Source organism: Salvelinus fontinalis, chromosome 13 (assembly GCF_029448725.1).
Source record: "Salvelinus fontinalis isolate EN_2023a chromosome 13, ASM2944872v1, whole genome shotgun sequence".
NCBI lineage: Eukaryota > Metazoa > Chordata > Actinopteri > Salmoniformes > Salmonidae > Salvelinus > Salvelinus fontinalis.
Window position 1 is genome coordinate 13987885 of NC_074677.1, and position 26861 is coordinate 14014745.

Below are 26861 nucleotides of genomic sequence, written 5' to 3' on the forward strand. Positions count from 1 at the left end.
AGAAAACGGACAAAAAAGGATATTCAAACCAGTTTATTTTAAACATTAGCACATCAAAGGTATTGTGTGAATTAAAGGATATTTCTGACATCATAGATGTTGCACTCTGGTTTACAAAGTTAACAAACCTCAATTTAGTGTTCCACTTGCCCATAAAAAAAAAATTGTTAAAAAAATTGACAGTGTCTTGCTAGTCTTTTTTTCCCCTCATCTTGCATTGTTAGAAGAAGCCCTCTCCTAGATACTATGACAGTCTACTTTCATCATTGGACATGTCCATGACATGTTTAAACTACTTTAACTCTTCCTAATAGTATTGTTCTCTACACTACACACTCGATCAAAGGAACCCCGTTTGAAGTGAGCACCTTGGCGTAGGTCAGCTGGACCTAACCCGTTCACACAGCATGGGCACACAATTGCAGAAACCAAACTGATAAAGACTAACTTAAGTAATTATGGTTTATTTGAACCAATGCTACTCGGATACAAAAAAGGACTGGAAACAAAATAAATAGAAAGATCCATGGATGGAAACATTACTCAGCCCATAGTCGACAGATACTACTCCTAGCCTGACGTAGTTAGGCCTATATCTTTCTTAAAACTCTAATCATACTCTGCCATGACCATCACAATATCTCATGATCTGGTCCTGTGTCCTTGTGGTTATATCATTCAACTAAGTTTATATCGGTTTTAGCTTGCATCAAGCTCGGCTGTAAAACATGATCAGCGTATAATGGTCCATTGTTTGTTAAGCCAACACACTTCAAAATTGCACCAGTGTTCAGCTGGGGGGGGGGGGGGTGTGTAATTAATGTTCATCAGCAGGGAGGCACCACCCGTCTCTTGCGGATACACTCCCAGATCCAGCCGGGGGTGACTCTCTGGGCATGGCTGTCCTCCTCGGGCTCAGTCAGGGTGTGTGTGGCCGAAGCGGCGTCATACTCTGCCACCAGGTCCCCGTCATAGGCCACAAAGTAGCGCCGCAGCTTGGTGTGGTCCTGCACAGAGTCTGGCAGGACAAGCTTCACCCCACTGAAAATGTCCAGTAGAGTCTGGGGAGAGTAGAGAGGAGGAAGTCTTTAAGACACAATCCTTAGTTTAATTTATTCTATCATTTATTAAAATGACAATAAATATTACAGATTGCACCTTTAACTAAATACAGTATTACAGATAGATCATCCAATAATAAATAAAAACATTTGTGTTCTAATATTTCATCTACTAGCATTTTTTGTTTAGAAGAATTTGAGTGTGAATCACAGTTGGTGACCAATGGAACAGAAACAATGAAGCACCCACCTTGTCATTCCTGGGTTCTGCCAACTTGGAGGGGGTCATCTTAGTCTTGCTTTGTCCATTACTGTGATGGACAGTTTCAGTCTTTACCTGGAATACATTGGAGCGCAGATACATTTTGCGGGATGCAAGGCAGAAATATAATCTGGATGTGAGAAATGTAATGACCCAATAAAAAAAAGTCTACTGATGCTACTTTGTGGTTCACCTATGCAGCACCCTACAACATATTGCCAAATAGGATAACACCAGTTGCTATGGTTGAGTGTAGGGTACCTTCTTTGCGCTGGGCTCTTCTGAGGGTATTTTCCTCTTGGTTGCTGGTACAGGGGAGGGAGGCTCTGTCTTCACTGCCTTAGCTTTGGGGGTATTGCTGTTGCCTGTGCCTAAGGTAATGGAAACATCACATTGAATCAAAATACATTATTAAGAGTCGGGTTGGAACCGGTTCAGGGAACAGAACCTGAAACAAAATCGGGAACGAAAGTTCTTTAGTGTTCCGGAACAGAAGTGTTACTTTCAAATCTTATAAAAATAAATATTCCTAATGTCTAGTATATAATTCAGTGAAGTTATGCTAGTAATAGCCTAAACACATAGCAATTGATGTCATGATGTTCAGCACTTCAAGCCAACCCCCCCTCAATGTCCACCCTTCTCTCTCATCCACCCATTAAATTTGTCGCAGCTCACGCTTGCACTTAACTGACCAATTAAAACATGTAAACTAGCTTTCCCATTCCATATCAAGCTGCTATATCGGTGTTAATTGGTGACGTACAATGGGATAATTGTAAAAGCGATGTTGAGTTCAAGGGTTAAAACATTTACAAAAAGGAACTATATGAATATGACTTTTTTGGGGTTCGAACCGGTTCAGAATTTTATGCTGGTTGGAACACTGGACCGAGAAAAAAAAAGGGGGGGGTTCTCTTCGGAATGGAATGATTGGAAAATAATTTTGGTTACAAGTTGTTAAGAGTACATTATTACTATCATGAGATCGTGTAGTTTCCCTAAAGTTTCAAACAAAAAGGATGGAAATCTCAAACCAAGGAGAGTTGTCATACCATGTTTTTTCTTCCTCTAGGTTTTTTTTATTTATTAGTTGGGTGTACAGATCCAGTACTTTCCAATAATGAATTCTAACAGTACGAACGTGTAAATAACTATGAATATATACATGTCCGCGTTCAAAATTTCAGACTCACCCGTGCATATACACATACTTATTGACATATGTTCATAGTGTTTGTTTGCATTATCGGTGACTAAAGCGTCATCTACATACCCGAGACCAGACTCATGTCTATGGTACTCACTGGTCTTTCTGGGCGTGACTGGTCTCTGGGAGGTGGAGGGTGGAGAGTTGCTCCCACTGTCTCCTGAAGAGCCCTTGTCATCCTCACCTCCTTTGGAGGGCCCTGCTGTCACCTCAAAGTCACACCTCTCCTTGGAGATGCGGAAGAGCTCCTGAGGGAGAAAAACAAAAGTTGTGAAGTTAGTGTTACTAGGGGATATGCAAATTATCCTTGAGGAATAGTTGTGCTGCGTACAACAACCGTTTATGACAGGAAAGGTTTTGCATTATATAGTAGAGATGTAATAACAAAAATACTCAATGCGAGTTTGAGCTTTTGCGTATAAACGTCTATTCAGCTCAACAGACTACCGTATCACACCAAATCAAATGAAAAGACTCCACTCAATGCCATCTGTGTATAACACATTTTGGTTGCTATTTGAATATCGGTTCACAATTATAGTACAAGTTCCACTGTATCTGTTTGACTAAAAGACAACGGCTGACCAAGTGGTACTGTTTCTATAGATGATCACATTTTTTTATCCTTTACTTCTACATGGATATGAAGTTGGTTGCACAGAGCACCTATAAATAAGTATTCAATGGTTTTACATTACAGATTGAAAAAAAACATCCAATAGAAGCCCTACATAGTTGCATGATCAGGGTGTTCCTTACTTTGAGCTGCATCAGGTTGGTGGCGCTCTTCCAGTCCTTGTCGTCGCGGACACGCGTCATGCGGGGGAAGCGGATGGATATGCCGTCGGCGGTGTGCATCTCCGACTTGGAGAACTCCGCCCCCGTGATCTCCCACACCGGCGCTTTCTATCTCAGGGAGAGAGACATACGAGGATAAAGTCAGTAGAACTCAGGCTGCATCCCAAAACACATGAGTCAATTAGCAGATGCTCTTATCCAGAGAGACTTCAGTTTAGTGCATTCATCTTAAGGTAGCTAGGTAAGACAACCACAAATCACAGTAAGTACATTTTTCCTCAAAGTAGCCATTGTGTACATTTGTTTGGGGTGGGGGGTGCTGTGTGATTATGTAAGATACTCTTCAACGTAGGGTTTCAGATGTTTTTGGAAGATAGGCAGGGACGCTGCTGTCCTAGCTTCAGGGGAAGCTGGTTCCACCATTGGGGTGCCAGGATTGAGAAGACCTTGGACTGGCCTGAGCGGGAGTTGACCTGCCGTAAGGGTGGGAGGGCCAAGCGACTAGAGGTGGCAGAACGGAGTGCTTGGGCTGGGGTGTAGGGTTTGAGCATAGCCTGAAGGTAGGGAGGGGCAGTTCCTCTTGCTGCTCCACAGACAAGTACCATGGTCTTGTACTGGACGTGAGCTTCAACTGGAAGCTAGTAGAGTATGCTTAGTGACATGGGAGAACTTGATGTTTGCAGAGAACCACAGGGTCTTGTCCAGGGCCACGCCAAGGTTTTTTGCACTCTGAGGGGGATAATGTGGAGTTGTCAACATTGATGGAGAGGTCTTGGAGCGGACAGGCCTTCCCCGGGACGAAGAGCAGCTCCGTCTTGTTGAGGTTGAGCTTGAGGTGGTGTGCCAACATCCAAGCCGAGATATCTGCCAGGCACGCTGAGATGCGTGTCGCCACCTGGGTGTCAGAAGGGGGATGGAGAAAAGTAGTTGAGTGTATTCCACATACCAATGATAGGAGACCATGTGAGGATATGACGGAGCTGAGTGATTTGCTGTATGAAGAGGAGAGGGCCTATAACCGAGCCCTGGGGGACAGCAGGAGTACATGATGCAGACACAGATCCTCTCCACGTCACCTGGTAGGAGCGATCTGCCCGATAGGATGCAATCCAAGAGAGTGCAGAGCCTGAGAGGAGGATCTGATGGTTCACGGTGTTGAAGTCAGCGGCAAGATCAAGGAGAATGAGGAGTCAGCTTTGGCAGTACGGCGAGCTTACGTGACATAGAAGAGCAGTCTCGGTTGAGTGACACGTCTTGACTGGTTAGGGTCAATAAGATTGTTCTGAAAGCGATAACGAGAGAGTTTATCAGGGACATCACACAAGTGTTTTGGAAAGAAAGGAAAGACGGATACTGGTCTTTAGTCACGTGTTTGAGATGTCGTCAACCTTTTCAAAGTGGTTGACGAAGTCGTCCGCAGAGGGAGGGAGTGCAGGATTAATGACGGAGGAGACTGTAAAATAGTTTCCTAGAGTCAGAGGCAGAGGTTTGACAGAAAGTGGTTTTAGCAGCAGATACAGAGGAAAAGGTAGAGGCAGGAAAATGATAATAGGTCCTCCAGAAGTTTAGTACCCCTTCACCTACAGTGCATTTGTTAAGTATTCAGACCCATTCCCCTTTTCCACATTGTTATGTTACAGCCTCTAAAATTGATAAAATAAAATAAATTCCTCAATCTACACACAATACCATATAATGGCAAAGCGAAAACAAGTTACCTTATTTACATAAGTATTCAGACCCTTTGCTATGAGACTCAAAATTGAGCTCCGGTGCATCCTGTTTTCATTGATCACCCTTGATGTTTCTACAACTGGAGTGGAGTCCGTGAGGTCTAAGGAATTGTCAGTAGAGCGCCGAGACAGGATTGCGTTTAGGCACAGATCTGGGGAAGGTTACCAAAGAAATTCTGCAGCATGGTGGTCCAAGAACACAGTGGCCTCCATCATTCTTAAATGGAAGAAGTGTGGAACCACCAAGACTCTTCCTAGATCTGTCCGCCCAACCAAACTGAGCAATCGGTGGAGAAGGGACTTGGTCGGGGAGGTGACCAAGAAACCGATGGTCACTCTGACAGAGCTCCAGAGTTCCTCGGTGGAGATGGAAGGACAAACATCTCTGGAGCACTCCACCAATAAGGCCTTTAGGGCAGAGTGGCCAGACGGAAGCCACTCCTTAGTAAAAGGCACATGACAGCCTAAAGGACTCAGACCATGAGAAGCAAGACTATCTGGTCAGATGAAAATAAGATTGAACTCTTTGGCCTGAATGCCAAGCATCACGTCTGGAGAAAACCTGGCACCATCCCTATGGTGAAGCATGGTGGTGGCAGCATCATGCTGCAGGGACTGGGAGACTAGTCAAGATCGAGGGAAAGATGAACAGAGCAAAGTATAGAGATCCTTGATGAAAACCTGCTCCAGAGCGCTCAGGACCTCAGCCTGGGGCGAAGGTTCACCTTCCAACAGGACAACAACCTTAAGCACACAGCAAGACAACGCAGGAGTGGCTTCGGAACAAGTCTCTGAATGTCCTTGAGTGGCCCAGCCAGAGCCCAGACTTGAACATCTCTGGAGAGACCTGAAAATAGCTATGCAGCGAGGCTCCCCATCCAACATGACAGAGCTTGAGAGGTTCTGCAAGAATGGGAGAAACTCCCCAAATATAGGTGTGCCAAGCTTGTAGCATCATACCCAAGAAGACTCGAGGAGGGAATCGCTGCCAAAGTTGCTTCAACAAAGTACTGAGTAAAGGGTCTGAATAGTTACGTAAAATGTGACAACAGTAGAAACGTCGGTGGAGGGCAGTCTAAATATACACAATTGCTTCCTATCAGTATCTTATTCACAAAGGCTGGCTTGAGCTATAGGTGCTGCACAGATTGGTCAATCTTGATAACATATCGATGGAAGTTGATAAAGATCAGATCAGCCTTGCGATGAATAGTAGTTATATTTATGTGCAATTAAAGAAAAGCTGATGATAACAGTATAAAAAGGTCAGTGATATACTTCTTAACTTCTCTAGGATAGGGGGCAGCATTTTCACGTTTGGATGAAAAGCATACCCAAATTCAACTGCCAGCTACTCATCCCTAGAAGATAAGATATGCATATTATTAGTAGATTTGGATAGAAAACACTCTGAAGTTTCTAAAACGGTTTGAATCATGTCTGAGTATAACAGAACTTATTTAGCAGGCGAAACCCCGAGGACAAAACATTCAGATTTTTTTCTTTCTTTTTTTTTTGAGGTCACTCTTTTCAATGAGTTTATTGGGAACCAGATTTCTAATTGACCCTCTTGCAGTTCCTACCGCTTCCACTGGATGTCAACAGTCTTGAGAAATTGGTTGATGGTTTTTCCTTTGTTTTAAGAAGTAGCCCTGTTCAGAACGAGAGTCGAGTGAAGTGTACTTTTTGTTTGAGGCGCGTAACCAGAAAGTATGCTACAGTTTGTTTTAATCCTGTATTGAACACAGATCATCCCGTCTTCAATTTTATCGATTATTTACGTAAAAAAATACCTAAAGTTGTATTACAAAAGTAGTTTGAAATGTTTTGGCAAAGTTTACAGGTAAACTTTGAGATATTTTGTAGCCATCTTTGAGCAAGTTGGAACCGGTGTTTTTCTAGATCAAACGCGCCAAATAAATGGACATTTTGGATATATGTCGATGGAATTAATCGAACAAAAGGACCATTTGTGATGTTTATGGGACATATTGGAGTGCCAACAGAAGCTCGTCAAAGGTAAGGCATGAATTATATTTTTATTTATGCGTTTTGTGTCGCGCCTGCAGGGTTGAAATATGCTTCTCTCTCTTTGTTTACAAAGTTGCTATCCTCAGAAAATAGCATCGTTTGCTTTCGCCGAAAAGCCTATTTGAATTCTGACATGTTGGCTGGATTCACAACCAGTGTAGCTTTCATTTGGTATCTTTCATATTTGATTTTTATAGTATTTTATTTGAATTTGGCGCACTGCATTTTCTCTGGCTTTTGGCCAAGTGAGACAGTAGCGTCCCGCCTAAACTCAGATTTTTGGATATAAATATGAACTTTACCGAACAAAAAATACATGTATTGTGTAACATGAAGTCCTATGAGTGTCATCTGATGAAGATCAAAGGTTAGTGATTAATTTTAACTCTATTTCTGCTTTTTGTTACTCCTCTCTTTGGCTGGAAAAATGGCTGTGTTTTTCTGTGGCTATGTACTGACCTAACAATTGCAAGGTGTGCTTTCGCCGTAAATCCTTTTTGAAATCAGACATGTTGGCTGGATTAACGAGAAGTTTATCTTTAAAAGGGTATAAGATACATGTATGTTTGAGGAATTTTAATTATGAGATTTCTGTTCTTTTGAATTTGGTGCCCTGCAATTTCACTGGCTGTTGGTTAGGTGGGACGCTACTGTCCCACATATCCCAGAGAGAAGTTAAGAAAGCTGAGACTTTATAGCTTCCTTGTACAGTGCCTTGCAAATGTATTCACCCCCTTGGCATTTTTTTATTTTTATTTAAATTGATTTTTATTTGGATTTAATGTAATGGACATACAGAAAATAGTCCAAACTGGTGAAGTGAAATGAAAAAAATAACTTTTCCAAAAATAAATAAATGGAAAAGTGGTGCGTGCATATGTTTTCACCCCCTTTGCTATGAAGCCCCTAAATAAGATCTGGCGCAACTAATTACCTTCAGAAGTTACATAATTAGTTAAATAAAGTCCACCTGTGTGCAACCTAAGTGTCACATGATCTCAGTATATATACACACACACCTGTTCTGAAAGGCCCCAGAGTCTGTAACACCACTACGCAAGGGGCACCACCAAGCAAGCAGCACTATGAAGACCAAGGATCTCTCCATACAGGTCAGGGACGAAGTTGTGGAGAAGTACAGATCGGGGTTGGTTATTAAAAAAAAATATCCGAAACTTTGAGCATCATTAAATCCATAGAATATGGCAGCACAACAAACCTGCCAAGAGAGGGCCGCCCACCAAAACTCACGTACCAGGCAAGGAGGGCATTAACCAGGGAGGCAACAAAGAGACCAAAGATAACCCTGAAGGAGCTGCAAAGCTCCACAGCAGAGATTGGAGTATATGTCCATAGGACCACTTTAAGCCGTACACTCCACAGAGCAGGGCTTTATGGAAGATGAAAAAATAAGCAAACATGTTTGGTGTTTGCCAAAAGGCATGTGGGAGACTCACCAAACATATGGAAGAAGGAACTCTGGTCAGATGAGACTAAAATTGAGCTTTTTGCCATCAAGGAAAACACCATGTCTGGCGCAAACCCAACACCTCATCACTCTGAGAACACCATCCCCACAGTGAAGCATGGTGGTGGCAGCTGTGGGAATGTTTTTTCATCGGCAGGGACTGGGAAACTGGTCAGAAAAATACAGGGAAAGTCTGCAGGGAAACCTGTTTCAGTCTTCCAGAGATTTGAGACTGGGAAAGAGGTTCACCTTCCAGCAGGACAATGACCCTAAGCATACTGCTAAAGCAACACTCAAATGGTTTAATGGGAAACATTTAAATGTCTTGGAATGGCCTAGATGAAGCCCAGACCTCAATCCGATTGAGAATCTGTGGTACACCGGCGGAACCCATCCAACTTGAAGGAGCTGGAGCAGTTTTGCCTTGAAGAATGGGCAAAAATCCCAGTGGCTAGATGTGCCAAGCATATAGAGACATGCCCCAAGAGACTTGCAGCAATTACAGGTATTGACTTTGTGGGGGTGAATAGTTATGTACGCTCAAGTTCTGTTCTTTTTCTTCTTTTCACAAAAAATATTTTCTATCTTCAAAGTGGTAGGCATGTTGTGTAAATCAAATGATACAAACTCCCCAAAAATCCATTTTAATTCCAGGTTATAACCTGGAATTATTTGTAAGGCAACAAAATAGGAAAAATGACAAGGGGGGGTGAATACTTTCACAAGCCACTGTATAATGACTCAAAGCCACATCTTAATCACATGTACATTTTAGTCATTTAGCAGACGCTCTTATCTAGAGCGACTTACAGGAGCAATTAGGGTGAAGTGCCTTGCTCAAGAGCACATCGACAGATTTTTCACCTAGTCAGCTCGGGGATTCAAACCAGCAACCTTTCGGCTACCTGCCACTCCACTATGGAGAGCCTAACTTAATTGAAAAGCCTAAAGAAGTCTGGAGATTCACAATTGTTGTCCTTGAATAGAACCCAGCGGAAGATTAAAATGCATTAAACTATTAAATCTCACCTCGGGATCGCGGATAATAAAATCAGGGTAATAGTTCTTGATGATTTTCAACCAGCCAGGGATTTTACTGGGTTCCTGGAGACAGAAATGAGATGTACACATACAAACATTAAAGAACAGTCCTCATACTTTGTGAATTCCAAATGCACTCCTGTATATCTGAAATGAGTGAATAGGTTTAAACAGCATGGTAATTGCTCCATCTTGACTTCTGATTGGCTTGGTGAAATTTGCGCCATACTGCTTACGCCTATTCAGGCATGCCTAGTCCCTAGGTCAGGGGTATTCAAATCTTACCCTACGAGGTCCGGACTACTGCTGGTTTTCTGTTCTACCGGATAATCAACTGCACCCACCTGATGTCCCAGGTCTAAATTAGTCCCTGATTTGAGGGGAAGAATGAAAAAAAAGCAGTGGAACTAGCTTCGAGGTCCAGATTGGAATTTGAGGGCCCAAGTTGGAATTCAGAAAACCCTATTTCACTAACAGGCCACTCAAGAGTGAACTGTCGGGCAGTCCCCCCCCCCCCCCCAAGCTGCTTGAGTCACCTTGCTGATTTTGATCACATCCAGCTCCTTCTGGAGTCGCGTCAACATGGCGTCATCGTAGCCTCCGGAGCACTTGGTCACGGTACACCACTTCTTAGAGTTGGGGTCAAAGCAGCCCATTAAGAAACTGGACATTATCCCGCCTGGTAGAGACATACAACACATTATAAAAACACATTCAAGTGAGGTATTTTTCTATACCCACAGCCCAAAATGGTCAGATTCTTTAGATGCTGGATATATAGACCACATCCCAAATGGCACCCTATTCTCTATATAGTGCACTAGTTATAGGGCTCTGGTCAAAAGTAGTGCACTAAATAGGAAAAGGGAAAGATGCCATTTGGGATGTACACAGACTATACTAAGCCACGAGTTGCCATAAGTGAAATGAATGTTAGAGTAGATTTACACTGAACAAAAATATAAAACGCAAAATGTCGGTCCCATGTTTCATGAGATAAAAAAACTAAAACTAAATGTTCAATACACACATGAAACTGAACAATGGCACCGGAGGAGATGGCTGCCGTTGTATGGGCTCCTAACCAAATGTGCTATTGTGTGCGTTTTTTCATTAAGTCGGACACGAAGGAAATACTTCAGACACCGGACAAGGCCCAAATCCCCGTCATTCGCATGAAGAAGAGACAGAGATATTGGGGAAGTAGGTCTGGTGCCTTGTAAAGATCCGACGGCGAGTGCGTAATCCACCTCTACCATTAGTCTATTAGCCAAAGTGCAATCATTGGATAATAAAATGGATGATCTCCGATTAAGACTAACCTATCAACGGGATATTAAAAACAAATATATTGTGTTTCACAGAGTCGTGGCTGAACGACGACATGGATAACATACAGCTAGCTGGGTTTTCCGTGCATTGGCAAGATAGAACAGCTGCCTCCGGTAAGACAAGGGGTGGCGGTTTGTGTCTACTTGTAAATAACAGCTGGTACACAAAATCTAATATTAAGGAAGTCTCAAGGTTTTGCTCACCCGAGGTACAGTATCTCATGATAAGCTGTAGACCGCACTATTTACCAAGAGCGTTTATCTATATTTTTCGTAGCTGTCCATTTACCACCACAAATCGATGCTGGCACTAAGACCGTACTCAACGAACTGTATAAGGCCATAAGCAAACAACAAAATGCTCATCCAGAGTCTGCGCTCCTAGTGACCAGGGACTTTAATGCAAGGAAAGTTAAATCCTTTGAACCTAATTTATACCAGCATGTTACATGTGCAACCAGAGGGGGAGAGAAAAAATTAAATGAAAAAAAAAAAAAACTCTAGACCACCTTTACTCCACACACAGAGACGCATACAAAACACCTTCGCCCTACATTTGGCAAATCTGACCATAACTCTATCCTCTGGATTCCTGCTTACAAGTAAAAACTAAAGCAGGATATACCAGTGAGTCGCTCAATACGGAAGTGGTCAGATGAAGCAGATGCTAAGCTACAGGACTGTTTTGCTAGCACAGACTGGAACTTGTTCCGGGATTCTTCCTATGGCATTGAGGAGTACACCACATCAGTCACTGGCTTCATCAATAAGTGCATTGATGTTGTTGTCCCCGCAGTGACCGTACGTACATACCCCAACCAGAAGCCATGTATTACAGGCAACATCCGCACTGAGCTAAAGGCTTGAGCTGTCGCTTTCAAGGAGCAGGACTAACCCGGACGCTTATAAGAAATCCTGCTATGCCCTCCGACCATCAAACAGGCAACGCGTCAACACAGGACAAAGATTGAATCGTACTACACCGGCTCCGATGCTCGACGGATGTGGCAGGGCTTGCAAACTATTACGGACTACGAGGTTAAGCAGAGCCACGAGCTGCCCAGTGACACAAGCCCACCAGACGAGCTAAATGACTTCTTTGCTCGCGTCGAGGCAAGCAACACTGAAGCATGTATGAGAGCACCAGCTGTTCCAGGACGACGGTGTGATAGCGCTCTTCGTAGCTGATGTGAGTAAGACCTTTAAACAGGTCAACATTCACAAGGCCGCAGGGCCAGACGGATTACCAGGATGTGTACTCCGAGCATGCGGTGACCAACTGGCAAGTGTCTTCACTGACATTTTCAAACTCTCCCTTACCGAGTCTGTTTCAAGCAGACCACCATAGTCTCTAGTTTCCGGATATTTCTGGGGGGAATGGCCCTAGCCCTCCGATCCAACAGGTCCCAGACGTGCTCAATGGGATTGAGATCCAGGATCTTCACTGGCCATGGCAGAACACCGACATTCCTGTCTTGCAGGAAATCACACACAGAACGAGCTATATGGCGGGTGGCATTGTCATGCTGGAGGGTCATGTCAGGATGAGCCTGCGGGAATGGTACCACATGAGGTAGGTACCTTTAATGCACAGCGTTAATAGCCTGCAATGACAACAAGCTCAGTCCGATGATGCTGTGACACACCGCCCCAGACCATGACAGACCCTCCACCTCCAAAATCAATCCCGCTCCAGAGTACAGGCCTCAGTGTAAACGCTCATTCCTTTGACGATAAACGCGAATCCGGCCATCACCCCTGGTGAGACAAAACCGCGGCTCGTCAGTGAAGAGCACTTTTTGCCAGTCCTGTCTGATCCAGCGACGGTGTGTTTGTGCCCATAGGCGACGGTGATGTCTGGTGGACCTACCTTACAACAAGCCTACAAGTCCTCAATCCAGCCTCTCTCAGCTTATTGCGGACAGTCTGAGCACTGATGGAGGGATTGTGCGTTCCTGGTGTAACTGGGACAGTTGTTGCCATCCTGTACCTGTCCCACAGGTGTGATGTTTGGATGTACCGATCCTGTGCAGGTGTTGTTACATGTGGTCTGCCACTGCGAGGACAATCAGCTGTCCGTCCTGTCTCCCTGTAGCGCTGTCTTAGGCGTCTCACAGTACGGACATTGCAATTTATTGCCCTGGCCACATCTGCAGTCCTCATGCCTCCTTGCAGCACGCCTGAGCAGGGACCCTGGGCATCTTTCTTTTGGTGTTTTTAAGTCAGTAGAAAAGCATCTTTAGTGTCCTAAGTTGACATAACTGATCTTAATTGCCTCCCGTCTGTAAGCTGTTATTGTCTTAACGACGATTCCACAGGTGCATGTTCATTGAACAAGCATGGGAAACAGTGTTTAAACCCTTTACAATGAAGATCTGTGAAGTTAATTTTTATTTGAAATTTGAAAGACAGGGTCCCGAAAAAGGGATGTTTCTTTTTTTGCTGAGTTTATGTAGTTGTCACAACACGTCTATTGCCAGAGAATTGAAAGTTCATTTCCCTACCATAAGCATCCTCGAACGCCGTTTTAGAGATTTTTGCACTGTCTAACCGGCCTCACAACCGCAGACCACAACAGCCCAGGACCTCCACATCAGGCTTCTTCACCTGCGGGATTGTTGAGGAGTACTTCTGTCTGTTTTAAAGCCCTTTTGTGTGTAAAAATTCATCCTGGTTTGCTGGGCCTGGCTCCCCGTTAGGTGGACATGGCTGCTAAATATTTGGGCCAATGTACTCCCAGGCCCACCTATGGCTGCATCCCTGCCCAGTCGTGAAATCCATTAGATTAGGGACAAATACATTTATTTCAAATAGATTGATTTCCTTATATGAACTGTAAAACCTTTGAAATTGTTGCATGTTGTGCTAATATTTTTGTTCAATTTACAGTTGAAGTCGGAAGTTCACATAAACAAGTTTTAAATGACTCCAACCTAAGTGTTTCAACCCCTCCACAAATTTCTTGTTAAGTATAGTTTTGGCAAGTCGGTTAGGACATCTACTTTGTGCATGACCCAAGTAATTTTTCCAACAATTGTTTACAGACAGATTATTTCACTGGATCACAATTCCAGGGGGTCAGAAGTTTACATACTCTAAGTAGACTGTGCCTTTAAACAGCTTGGAAAATTCCAGAAAATTATGTCAAAGCTTTAGAAGCTTCTGATAGGCTAATTGACATCATTTGAGTCAATTGGAGGTGTACCTGTGGATGTATTTCAAGGCCTACCTTCAAACTCAGTGCCTCTTTGCTTGACATCATGGGAAAATCAAAAGAAATCAGCCAAGACCTCAGAAAACAATTGTAGATCTCCACAAGTCTGGTTCATCCTTGGGAGCAATTTCTAAATGCCCAAAGGTACCACATTCATCTGTACAAACAGTAGTACACAAGTATAAACATCATGGGACCACGCAGCAATCATACTGCTCAGGAAGGAGACGCGTTCTGTCTCCTAGATATGAACGTACTTTGGTGTGAACAGTGCAAATCAATCCCAGAACAGCAGCAAAGGACCTTGTGAAGATGCTGAAGGAAACAGGTACAAAAGTATCGATAGCCACAGTAAAACGAATCCTATAGACATAACCTGAAATGCCGCTCAGCAAGTAAGAATCCACTGCTCCAAAACTGCCATAAAAAAGCCAGACTACGGTTTGCAACTGCACATGGGGACAAAGATTGTACTTTTTGGAGAAATGTCCTCTGGTCTGATGAAACAAAAATAGAACTGTTTGGCCACAATGACCATCGTTATGTTTGGAGGAAAAAGGGGACGCTTGCAAGCCGAAGAACACCATCCCAACCGTGAAGCACAGGGGTGGCAGCATCATGTTGTGGGAGTGCTTTGCTGCAGGAGGGACTGGTGCACTTCACAAAATAGATGGCTTCATGAAGCTGGAAAATTATGTGGATATATTGAAGCAACATCTCAAGACATTAGTCAGGAAGATAAAGCTTGGTCGCAAATTGCTCTTCCAAATGGACAATGACCCCAAGCATACTTCCAAAGTTGTGGCAAAATGGCTTAAGGACAACAAAGTCAAAGTATTGGAGTGGCCATCACCAAGCCCTAACCTCAATTTTATAGAACATTTATGGGCACAACTGAAAAAGTGTCTGTGCGAGCAAGGAGGCCTACAAACCTGACTCAGTTACACCAGCTCTGTCAGGATGAATGGGCCAAAATTCACCCAACTTATTGTGGGAAGATTGTGGAAGGATACCCAAAACGTTTGACCCAAGTTAAGCGTTTAAGGCAATGCATGTAAACTTCTGACCCACTGGGAATATGATGAAATAATAAATCATTCTCTACTATTATTCTGACATTAACATTCTTAAAATAAAGTGGTGATCCTAACTGACCTAAGACAGTAATTGTGAAAAACTGAGTTTAAATGTATTTGACTAAGGTGGATGTAACCTTTCTACTTCAACTGTATATATTAAATGAGAATCATGGTTGATCCGAGTCATTTTTCTACAGCAACCCACTTTTGGGGGACTGCCAGACAGTTCATTAAAAAAAAGAAAAGTCGATTAGCTCAGTCAGGTCAGGTGTCAGTGTAGGGCTAGAACGAAAATGTGGTCTGTTGTGATTGTCCTAAGAGAGGGTTGGGAAACACTGCCTTCTATAGCATTACGTCGTATTAATTAGTGCTAAACGTTTTACAACAGAAACCGTTTGTATCACATTGTAGTCTTTAGGGCAAACAGTTCATGTTGCAAAGCGGTGTGCTACGGTGTTTACTAATGAATATGACCCTGGTATACTGACCATTTGAGCCTTTGCCATAGAAGGCTCCCAGCACCACCAGGTCTGCCGTGTCGGCCATTGCTCCCTCGTTCAGGTAGTCCTTCTTTACCTTCAGCCAGTGTCGCTTCCCTGGCTCATAAGTGCCCTTTGAATTCACAGATTATGATCAATTCACATCTGTGTATTGTTACATAGGTGTGTTTTTACATTATATCAACCCTCTATTCAGGAGAAATAAATACATGTTTGCCATTTCCCACAGATAAAATGCTGTAGAAAAAAATATTAAGACTTGGCTTCTTGTTTCACATTGTTCCTAATAACATCAATTGCTCATTCCCAAGCCCCCAGATGTACAGGCTATCGGTAGTAAAGATGTGTACAGTAGAGTCAGGGGCCTAGTCCAAAAACAACCCCTAGCCCCTACTACCTAGGCACTTAAATAGATTTAAGAGGATTGGATAGGTATAAGCAAAAACAGAAACAAAACATTACACCACCTATCGAAGGGCAAAATTGGAGCTACTGCCTTAATGTACATCTGAAAGATATATAAGCAATTAAGTACCTACCTAGGTGGTAGGTGCTAGAGGTTATTCCTGGGCCGGGTTAGAAGTTATTTCTGTCTCACCTTGAGGTCTTTGAGGACCAGCCCCTCCAGTCCCTCTCTGATAACCCGTGTGATCATCTCGGCCAGGTCAGCCGCCCTCTGTGACAAGACAGTAAACGCAAACAACCAGCACATCAGGATCATGTTCAGTAGGCACAAAAACGTTATGAAACAGATAGTACCTCCGTTTCTATGTGAATTTGCCCAATAAGAAACATTTGTCTTAGTTCTGTTGCAAAATGTTTTGCTACGGTGTCCCCGAATTAACGTGACCAGTTTCACTCTGCTACATGAGAGAATCCATTGGCTTGGTTGATAAGTTCGAAAGACACATTTGAAGGAGAGTAGTTGCAAATATATATTTGCAAATATATATATATATTTTTTTAAATCTGGCACACGAGACACCCGTCTGATTCACGCCTGTCTCAGTGGACTAATCCATTGCGGAGGCTGCAGGGTTAGCACACCAGTATCACCAGTGGTACATTTACCGTTAGTTCTCATAATTTCTAATCTACAACGTTTGTTTGGTTACGGTCATTTCTGTTAAAGCATTCAATATATTAGTCTTTTACCGTTCTCATTGTCGACACTATTTGCGGACCGCACAACCTAGGCTACACATGTGAGGAACAAATGTTGGTTATATTCATTCCATTTAAGAGTTGTCAATTTATTAATTGTCTTTTGTTTGGAGTGCTCCTGTCAATGGTGAGTAGGAACGCGCAGCTGATTACGCATAGAAGTAGGCCTAGGCTACCTGGCCTGCGCGCAAATGTAGGCTAAATGTGCCCATTTGGGGATCTGATAGTATTTCTGATTGTGGAGCTTCTTAAAGTAATTGTTTCTTTGCCTCAAACAGCAAGTAAGCAAAGTCTGTTTTTACATCCATTGAGAATGACAAAAGTTCCTCAAAGTAGCCTATTTCTAAAATCTTTCCAGCCCTCTTTCGATAATCACACAAAGATATCATGCTCTGATCCGGTGGGAACATCATAAAATAGGCCTACCAGATATAGCCTACAGCTGTGTCTGGCCAGAGCTCACTGGTGCAGGAATATTTTATACAACGTAGCAAGTGTGCTAGCAGGTGCTTCAGGTGGGACGAAGTTGATACAATGTTTAAAGTTCCTTGCACAAGCAATATAATATTTATTTTTAATCAGGATATTGTCTACCTGCAGGCTGCAATGTTTTTATTTGTTTGGCTTTATGTAAGCTATTTTTTTACAAAGTTAGCAATGGAAGTTACTTCCATAATTTTGATTAACCACATAATGAAACTGTTCCATGAAAACTGGCACGCAGATCGGTAGAAATGGTAAGATAAATTGGCACGCCAAATGGAAAAAGGTTGCCGACCCCTGGTGTAGCCTATTACCAGCAGAATCTGCAAAGGCCAGCAGCAGCTGGAGGAGGGGTCGGGAACAGTTTTTCCCCCATCTGGTTACGCCATCTTGATCTTGGCTCCCTCGAGTCATTTGTGTGTATTAATTATTTAATCACAGTGTGCTTAAAGCACCAGACAAGCTCAGTAGCCTACATATAGTTGATTTTATTAAAAACACAGTGTGTCTATATAGGGAAAAATACGTTTAAAAATGTAGACCAATCAATTGGCCGAAAAAAACAAACAAATCTCTGTCAACCAAAATTTGTTTGTTGTTGTCAGGGACAGCCATAAAGGAGAGAAGTTTCAGACGTGACGTGGGTCTACATACAGTGACGTGCTTCATCTCGGAGAACAGGATCCTGTTGGGAACCTCCACCATGTTGTCATGGAGGAACTTCCTTCGTTCGTACAGGGGCCTGTGGAGAAGAGAGCACGGTTGCGTTCAAATAGCCACGTAACAGAAGAAAATGCTCCAAAATGGAGTGAAAGAGGGAGATACCATCTAAACTTCCCCAATAAGAGTCGCTCATTTTCCACTGCAAAATGTTTAATGGTTTTGCTATGGTGAGCCCCAATGAACATGACCCAGGCTGTGACTTTGAATGTGTGTATAAAAAAATGAATTAAAAAGACTGGATCAAACAGAAATGAATGCAGACAGACAATGAACATGATATTCACAATATACAGTACATCAAAGCTTCTACACTAGGAGTTGAGTGGACACAAGTAAACTGTCCATGCAGTTGTTAATTTTTATTTTATTTCAGCCAACTCAAGGATGAGTGAATGTAAGTTCATAGTGAATTCAATACAGGCCTCAGTGTTGTAAATCTACAGAGAGAAGTGACTACAGAAAAACTTACTTCTCCATCAGGCTTACGCCGTTGAAATAGATGCAGTCGAACACAAACAAGCACACTTTGGCGTCTTCGAAGGCTGCTTTCTAAAAAAGGAGAGAACCATTTCTCCTGACACGCTCTCTTGCTCTGTATCACACACACAACGGCCCCCCTTACCATCACACACACCAGCCAACACCCCCTCACCCCCTCACCCCACACACAGACAGCTCCGCAAACCCAAACAAGTGTACACTCCAAAGAGAGGTCAGTAGAAAGATACATTTGGCAGGCATGCTCACCTTGTGCACCCCCAGTGTCCCGAAGGGTAGTGGCTTGCTGGTGTTGGTGTCAATGAGGAGCACCTCGGCATCCAGGATCATGCTGTTGCCACCAACGAAGGCCTGAGGGATGAACTCTTTAAAATGGGCCACCTAGAACACAGAGGCTTTGGGTTAGATATGGAAAGGCATCAAAACACCAAGAGGCATCAGAAGGGGAAAATGCTTTAAAAACAAATTATACTTTTTTGGCTCAAACACATTTAATCTTGTTTGTACAGAGGACACATCTAGGCTAGGGAGCAGTCTAGGGAATCAGTGAAAGGGATGGCCTTGAAAAACAAATGGTCTATGCTGCCCAGTCCTCAAAACCGTAATTCAAACAGAGGATTTGTTTTACACTTTCCGACTTGCTTATCCAGAATCGGTAAAGAGTTCAGGTGAAGTTGAACCATGCAGCTTCTCTCAGAGTGTGTGTGTGGTCTGACCTTGTGTGGCAACACAGGTTTAAGGCTGCGGCTGAAGTAGCTGAAGTGGTCTCCATTCTTGTGGACCTGCACACGCTCGCCGTCGTACTTGATTTCAGAGTACATGCCGTTGGGGCACTTCTTCATGGCGTACTGGATGGACTTGCATGCCTCAGCCTGGGAGGGAGAACCAATGACTTGTATTAGCCCCATACATTGGACTAGGGAAACCTATAATTATAGTTGGGTCTGCCTTCAGTGTATTCAGCTCTTCCTAGGTTTGCAGACTCTGCATTGGAAACATGGGTCTGTATGTATCAAGCGTCTCCGAGTGGGAGTGCAGATCAGTTTCGCCTTTTATATCACAAAAAATAAGATTACATGGACCTGATCCAAGATCAGCACTTCTACCCTGAGACACTTGATACATACTGTACAATGCATTCGGAAAGTATTCAGACCCCTTCACTTTTTCCACATTTTGTTACGTTACAGCCTTATTTTAAAATGGATTAGATTGATGGGGAAAAAACAAAATCAACACATAATATCCAATATTGACAAAGCAAAAACAAGTTGACATTTTTGCAAATGTATCAAAAAATAAAAAACTGAAATAACATTTACGTAACTATTCAGACCCTTTACTCAGTACTTTGTTGAAGCACCTATGGCAGTGATTCCCTCCTCGAGTCTTCTTTGGTATGACGCTACAAGCTTGGCACACCTGTATTTGGGGAGTTTCTCCCATTCTTCTTGCAGAACCTCTCAATCTCTGTCAGGTAGGATGGGGAGGGTCGCTGCAAAGCTATTTTCAGGTCTCTCCAGAGATGTTCGATCTGGTTCAAGTCCTGGGTAGGCCAATTAAGGACATTGAGACTTGTTCCTAAGCCACTCCTGCATTAAATTGGCTGTGTGCTTAGGGTCGTTGTCCTGTTGGAAGGTGAACCTTTGCACCAGTCTGAGATCCTGATTCACCGTAGGGATGGTATTGGACAGGTGATGAGAGGTACCTGGTTTCTTCCAGACATGACACTTGGCTTTTAGGCCAAAGAGTTTTGGCCTTCATCAGACCAAATAATCTTGTTTTTCATGGTCTAAGAGTCCTTTGGTGCCTTTTGGCAAACTCCAAGCGGGCTGTCATGTGCCTTTTTGGTAGAGTGCTGCAGAAATGGTTGTCCTTCTGGAAGGTTTTCCTCTGTGGACATGGGAGCTCTGTCAGAGTGACCCTCGGGTTCTTGGTACCCTCCCTGACCAAGGCCCTTCTCCCCCGATTGCTCAGTTTGGCCGGGCGGCCAGCTCTAGGAGAGTCTTGGTTGTTCCAAACTTCTTCCATTTAAGAATGATGGAGGCCACTGTTCTTGGGTACCCTTCCCCAGATCTCTGCCTCGACACAATCCTGTCTCAAGAGCTCTACGGACAATACCTTTGACCTCATGGCTTGGTTTTTGCTCTGACATGCACCGTTAACTGTGGGACCTTAGACAGGTGTGTGCCTTTCCAAATCATGTCCAATCAATTGAATTTACCACAGTTGGACTCCAATCAAGTTGTAGAAACATCTCAAGGATGATCAATGGAACCAGGCTATACCTGAGCTCAATTTTGAGTCTCATAGCAAAGTGTCTGAATACTTATGTAAATAAGGTATTCATTTTTTTTTTAAATATAAATTAGAAAACATTTCTAAAAACCGGTTTTCTCTTTGTCATTATGGGGCATTGTGTGTAGATTGATGGGGGAAATAATTATATGAATCCATTTTAGAATAAGGCGGTAACGTAACAATGTGGAAAAAGTAAGGGGTCTGAATACTTTCCGAATGCAGCGTACATATGGCCCCTGGTTGGGAGGGAGGTCTTACTGTAGGTCTGCTTCAGTGTTTAAGAGGAACCTAATACACTGAAGCAGACCTTTGTTAACATTTAGTTGAGGGATGATAACCCACTCACCTTGGGGCAAAATACATTAAAGTAATACTGTACAGGTTGGAAAGTACTCTCGCTGTTCATATTTACTGTTCTGTACGTGGGTAGCATGCTTCAAATGTTAAAGAACATACAATTTTACTGCGAGGATACATTTACATTCCATTCATATTTCTGCTGTGTATACACGTTGTGTCTGAAGTGACTTGCGCACAGCATGCCTTGCGACATCGCTCAGTTGTAGTCAATTGCTCTTGGGAATACACAGTTTTTCTGATCACAGAATCCCTTTCTCAACCAGCTGAAACGTTAAATGAGCCCATCAAATCACATGGTATTGGTCACATACATATATTAGCATATGCTATTGCAGGTGTAGGGAAATGCTTGTGTTCCTAGCTCCAACAGTGCAGTAATATCTAACAATTCACAACACACACAAATTTAAAGTAAAAAGAGTTAAGAAATATCAATATTAGGACGAGCAATGTCGGAGTGGCATGGACTAAAATACAGTATATACATATGAATTAAGGCAGTATGTAAACATTAAAGTGACCAGTGATTCCATGTCTATATAGGGCAGCAGCCTCTAAGGTGCAGGGTTAAGTAACCAGGTGGTAGCCAGCTAGTGATGGCTATCTGATGGCCTTGAGATAGATGTTTTTCAGTCCCAGCTTTGATGTACCTGTGCTGACCTCACCTTCTGGATGGTAGTGGGGTGAACAGGCCATGGCTCTGGTGGTTGATGTCCCCGATTATATATTTTTCCTTCCTGAGACGATGTAGGTGTCCTGGAGGGCAGGCAGTGTGCACCCGGTGATACATTGGGCAGACCGCACCACCCTCTGGAGAGCCCTGCTGTTGCGGGCAGTGCAGTTGCCATACCAGGCGGTGATACAGCCCGACAGGGTGCTCTCAATTGTGCATCTGTAAAAGTTTGTGAGGGTCTTAGGTCCAAGTTGAATTTCTTCAACCTCCTGAGGTTGCGCTTTCTTCACCACACTGCCTGTGTGGGTGGACCATTTCAGATTGTTAGTGATGTGTACGCTGATTAACTTTTTGAAAAAGCTTTTCACCTTCTCCACTGCGGTTTTGTCAATGTGGATAGGGAAGTGCTCGCTCTGCTGTCTCCTGATGTCCACAGTCAGCGCCTTTGTTTTGTTAACTTTGAGGGAGAGGTTATTTTCCTGGCCCAACTGCCATCACCTCCTCCCTGTAAGCTGTCTCATTGTTGGTAATCAGGCCTACAACTTGTGTCATCTGCTAACTTGACCATTGAGTAGGAGGCATGAGTGGCTAAGCAGTCATGGGTGCCCTTCAGGAAGTCCAGGAGCCAGTGGCAGAGGGCGGGGTTCAGACCCAGGGCCTCAAGCTTAATGATAAGCTTGGAGAGTACTATGGTGTTGAATGCTGAGCTATAGTCAATGAACAGCATTCTTACATAGGTATTCCTCTTGTCCAGATGGGTTAGGGCAGTATGCAGTATGATGGCGATTGCATCATCTGTGGATCTATTGGGGCGGTATGCATATTGAAATGGGTCTAGGGTGTCAGCTAAGGTAGATGTGACATGATCCTAAACTAGCCTCTCAAAGCAATTCATGATGACAGAAGTGAGTGCTACGGGGCGATAGTCATTTAGTTCAGTTACCTTTGCTTTCTTGGGTACAGGAACAATGGTGGCCATCTTGAAGCAAGTGGGGACAGCAGACTGCAATAGGGAGAGATTGAATATGTCCGTAAACGCGGCTAGGGATGAGGACGTCGGCCACGGAGAACCAATTGTACTTGGGAGCGGGCAGCGTCGGTGGCACTGTGTTATCCTCAAAGCGGGGCGAAGGTGTTTAGCTTGTCCGGGAGCAAGACGTCGGTGTCTGCGACGTGGCTGGTTTTCCCTTTGTAATCCACGATTGTCTGTAGACCCTGACACATACGTCTCATGTCTGAGACGTTTATCTCTGTTCTGACATTTTGCCTGGTTGATTGCCTTATTGAGGGAATAACTACACTGTTTGTATTCAACCATATTCCCAGTCACCTTGCCATGGTTAAATGCGGTGGTTCGCGCGAATGCTGCCATCTATCCACGGTTTCTGATTTGGGTAGGTTGTAATAGTCAAAATGGGAACAACATCTGCTATCCACTTCCTGATGAACTCAGTCACCATGTCAGTGTATACATTCAGTAGCAGGTGTGTGTACTGACTAAGTGTGTGTCAGAGTGAGTTTGTTTGTGTGTCAAGTTCATGTGTACAGGGCGAGTATGTATGCAGAGGGCGAGTGTGTGCATGTCTGCTGAGTGTATGTGTGCATCTGTGTGTGTGAGAGCATGTGTGCGTATGTGTGTGAGCTCACCAGCATAGGCTGCACTGGGGTCATGAGGGAGGCTTCAATAGTGAGGAGCTTCCTGGGGCCTGAGCCATTGATGGCATCCTGCTGGTTCCTCAGCACGCGCTCTATCACGTCCCCTAGGTTACGGGAGGCCTTGAAAGCGTCGTAGGCATTCGGGTCCACTGCATCCAAGCTGTTCATAAGATACATTTGATTGAGAAGTTGGTTCAAATATACTGCAATAAGTTTCAAAGTTCATGTATGCTTTGAAAGCTCTAGTATATTAGGTTTAGAAGTTTTAGCGTAGGGTTTTAATGTTGTCGTGTCAGGTTAGGAGTAAATCTAAGGTGACTTACACATGCTTAGCTCCAGAGTTCATCTTTAGATCATGCTTAATGAGTCTGATGATACATTTCAGGTCATTGCCGGTGCATCTGCAACAAAGACAGGGTTGACTTGTGTGAGTATGGCTGCAGTTATATAATTTGATTATATTCAGAAGTTGACTCTGTCCCTTAGTCTTTAGATGCATAATATGTTGGTGCAGTAGAAGGAATTGTGGACAGATACTGAATTACTAGGAATTTTAAGATGTCAAATCATTAAGTATAGGTATGCTCATAGGAAGACATTTTTTTATTTTTTTTTACTTTTTGGATATGTCCTCTAGCTCTTTCTGCTGGTCATCCTCCTTGGTTAACTGGGCCAGACGGGTAAGGGATGCATCCACTTCCTGAATCGTGAGCAGACTCTTGGCGGCTGGCGGGAAAGACTTGCCTTCTTCAAAAAACATCCTCACTGTCTCCGACACATCCCCCTGTACGCCCAGAATAAAAATTATACTCAATACACGTCAGTCCTGAAACCCCCAATTCTGGGACCACATGGGCTGTATGTTGTGATAGAGCCTACTCAGCATAACCTACCATTTATGTCTGACTATGTACTAGTGTTTGTTCCCAGCTGTGTTTTGTGTATGCAATGAGAGTTGTGCTAAAATTGTCCTCTTATATGACAATGAACATGAATCTGAATAACTTGTCAGAAGCACTGACTGTCATGTTCTGGACTCAACAAACACTGGCCTGTTCTAGATCTCGAACCATCTCCTCCTGGTTGCAGTTGAAGATGCGGCTGAAGAGCTTGACTATCTGTTTGTCGTTGAGGTTGTACACACTCTTCACCACCCCTGGGAGAAGCAGCTTCACCGTCAGGTACACATCTCCCTTGAATTTATCTGGTAGGGAGAAGAGAAAAAGAAAATTAGGTATTTCAGTAATTCTACTTGCCTACTTAAAAAACAACCTTTGAGGACAACATTCAATGCAGTACAATACTGCAGAGACAATTTACTTCATAAATTAAGCTACGCACGCACACACACCTCCCCCTGAGCCCTTCTTCAGGAAGTCATGGATGATCTGTGTCTTGACATTGTAGCTATTCTTATCTGCCACCATGGCACAGAGCTTGCGGAACTCCCGGAGCAGGCTATCCTTGTGTTTGGGGTCACAGAGCTGTGCGGAAAGAGGACTGCCCTGGTTGGGTTTGGCTGGGGATGGGCCTGGGCTGCTTGAGCTCCCAGCTTTAGTAGCTGATTGGACAAAGGACAATATGATTGAAAAAAATAAAGACAAGATAATACAGCAGGGTTATGTTCTGGTGGAATGGACAGAATAAAATAGTTTTGAAACTGAAAACACAAACATTTGCACTTTTGTAGCAGGACTAGCTAGTTTTCAGATGTGCACACTGGTTGATCCATCCACTGGAATACCCTCTCACCTGTGAAGCCAGAGAACTTCCGTGGTGCATTCAGAGAAGGGTCAGCAGGCGGAGCTGATAACTGACCACTGTTGTTCAGCTTGGCTTGCACCTTCTTCTTTGGGCTCACGTTAGCTTTGGCCATCAAGTCTGAAAGAGAATTAAAGAGTTGTTAACTGGCGTCTCAATTAACATGACAAGAAGAGTTTAAAGACGTCAAAATATTTTCTTCCACGGTGAACAACACCAACTTGAATGCCATGACATGCACCCTATGAGTCGATCAGTATATGCATTACAAAAAACATTTAATTTCGGCATGTGGAACTTAATCATGCTACATTGACGGAAGTATATAAACATTGTACCTCCAACAAGTTTGTTGATGAGCTCCTTGTCCTCATCCTGCAGCTCCTCCCAGCCCTCCAGGTCTGTGATGTCCTCGATCTTCTTAGTGGTGGCCCGGGCCCGCTCCAGCTTATCAAAGATACACTTCACATGGTACCACTCCTTCATCTCCCCGGCAGACTCACTGAACGGGTTAGGCACAATCTTCCCGATGCGGGTCAAGCCCTTCATGATTTTGTCCTTACACTTCTTACATCCCGCAGTGCCACGTTTGGCATACTCCACACAGTATCTCTGTTCAGCCATGTCTGTCTGGTTAGTACAATAGTGACGCCAGCAAATCTTGAAATTGGAATCTAGTGAAAGACTGCGATTCCAAAGGGGCTTGGTGCACTGATGGCAGTCCAAGGGATAGGGGAGGATGCCCCTACAATGGGGTAGAATTTGGAAGTTTGCAGATAAGGGATAAGCGACAAACAGTTTCCAGGTGGGTTGACACCTGCACCGTTTCCCAAAATGTATATTGTAGACAGTCTTAAGTGCCAATGAAATACAGAATCTCTGCATCCAATTTGGTTAGGTGATATCTAAAATGTAAAAAGGTTCAAGGTTATTCACAACGATGCATTGCAGTATAGATAATAGCCAACTATCTGCCTGGAATATAGCTAGCTAGTTAAGTAATTAGCTAGCTAGATGGTGCTCTCCCCCCCGCATTTGGCGATTAGCCAGCTAGCTAATAGTTAGCCAGCTAGCTAACAACAAACCCATAAAAGCTAGTTCGTGTATGGAAATGGAGATGCTGTCCAGACAACGCCATATAGTATGTATGGAGTAGCGTATTACTCCCTAAAGTAATGGACGTTTCACAAGAACACTTAACCGTAGCAAGCTAGAAGTATGACAACTCGCTAAAACTCGTTACATGATTGCAGTCATTGGCTAACTGGTTGCTACCTAGCTAACGTTAGCTTTAAGCTAACTTTAACCAAATGTGGTAAGGTTCAAAATGGGCTCAAACATGTTATTTACCTTGGTTTAAAGTGGGGGAGGAGGCTCATTAGCTTAAATATTACAAACACGGTTCACTTATACTAGCTAGCAGCTATAGGCTACACTCAGTTCCCTTTAAGTCCTAGCTAGCTACCACGCTTCCTCTTTGTTCGCCTGCGTTTCCTGGGTTTTGCGCATGTGCG

The 26861-nt window shown here is 43.6% G+C and overlaps 1 protein-coding gene across 1 annotated transcript; it reads right to left on the bottom strand.

Annotated features, from left to right (window-relative positions):
- Positions 1 to 18: 18 nt before the first annotated feature.
- Positions 19 to 26861, bottom strand: lig3 (ligase III, DNA, ATP-dependent). The gene is made up of 21 exons (XM_055941808.1): positions 26698 to 26861; positions 25686 to 26252; positions 25339 to 25467; positions 24938 to 25147; positions 24639 to 24790; positions 24204 to 24370; positions 23910 to 23987; positions 23578 to 23746; positions 19313 to 19468; positions 18846 to 18977; positions 18568 to 18647; positions 18030 to 18117; positions 16327 to 16404; positions 15717 to 15840; positions 10141 to 10283; positions 9593 to 9667; positions 3293 to 3439; positions 2631 to 2781; positions 1585 to 1694; positions 1312 to 1398; positions 19 to 1061 (listed from the first exon to the last, which is right to left on the bottom strand). Exons 2-21 carry the CDS (start codon positions 26230 to 26232, stop codon positions 828 to 830), a joined length of 3057 nt encoding a protein of 1018 aa, XP_055797783.1. The 5' UTR covers positions 26233 to 26252; positions 26698 to 26861; the 3' UTR covers positions 19 to 827.

Excerpts from the sequence above, each read along its gene's own strand:
- lig3 (XM_055941808.1), bottom strand. The coding sequence starts at position 26,232 with ATGCAGAGATTCTGTATTTCATTGGCACTTAAGACTGTCTACAATATA. Across the intron at positions 23,988-24,203 it reads CTAGAGGACATATCCAAAAA|ATGCACCGGCAATGACCTGA; the intron begins GTAAAAAAAAAT and ends TCTTTGTTGCAG. Across the intron at positions 19,469-23,577 it reads CCCCAGTGCAGCCTATGCTG|GCTGAGGCATGCAAGTCCAT; the intron begins GTGAGCTCACAC and ends TCTCCCTCCCAG.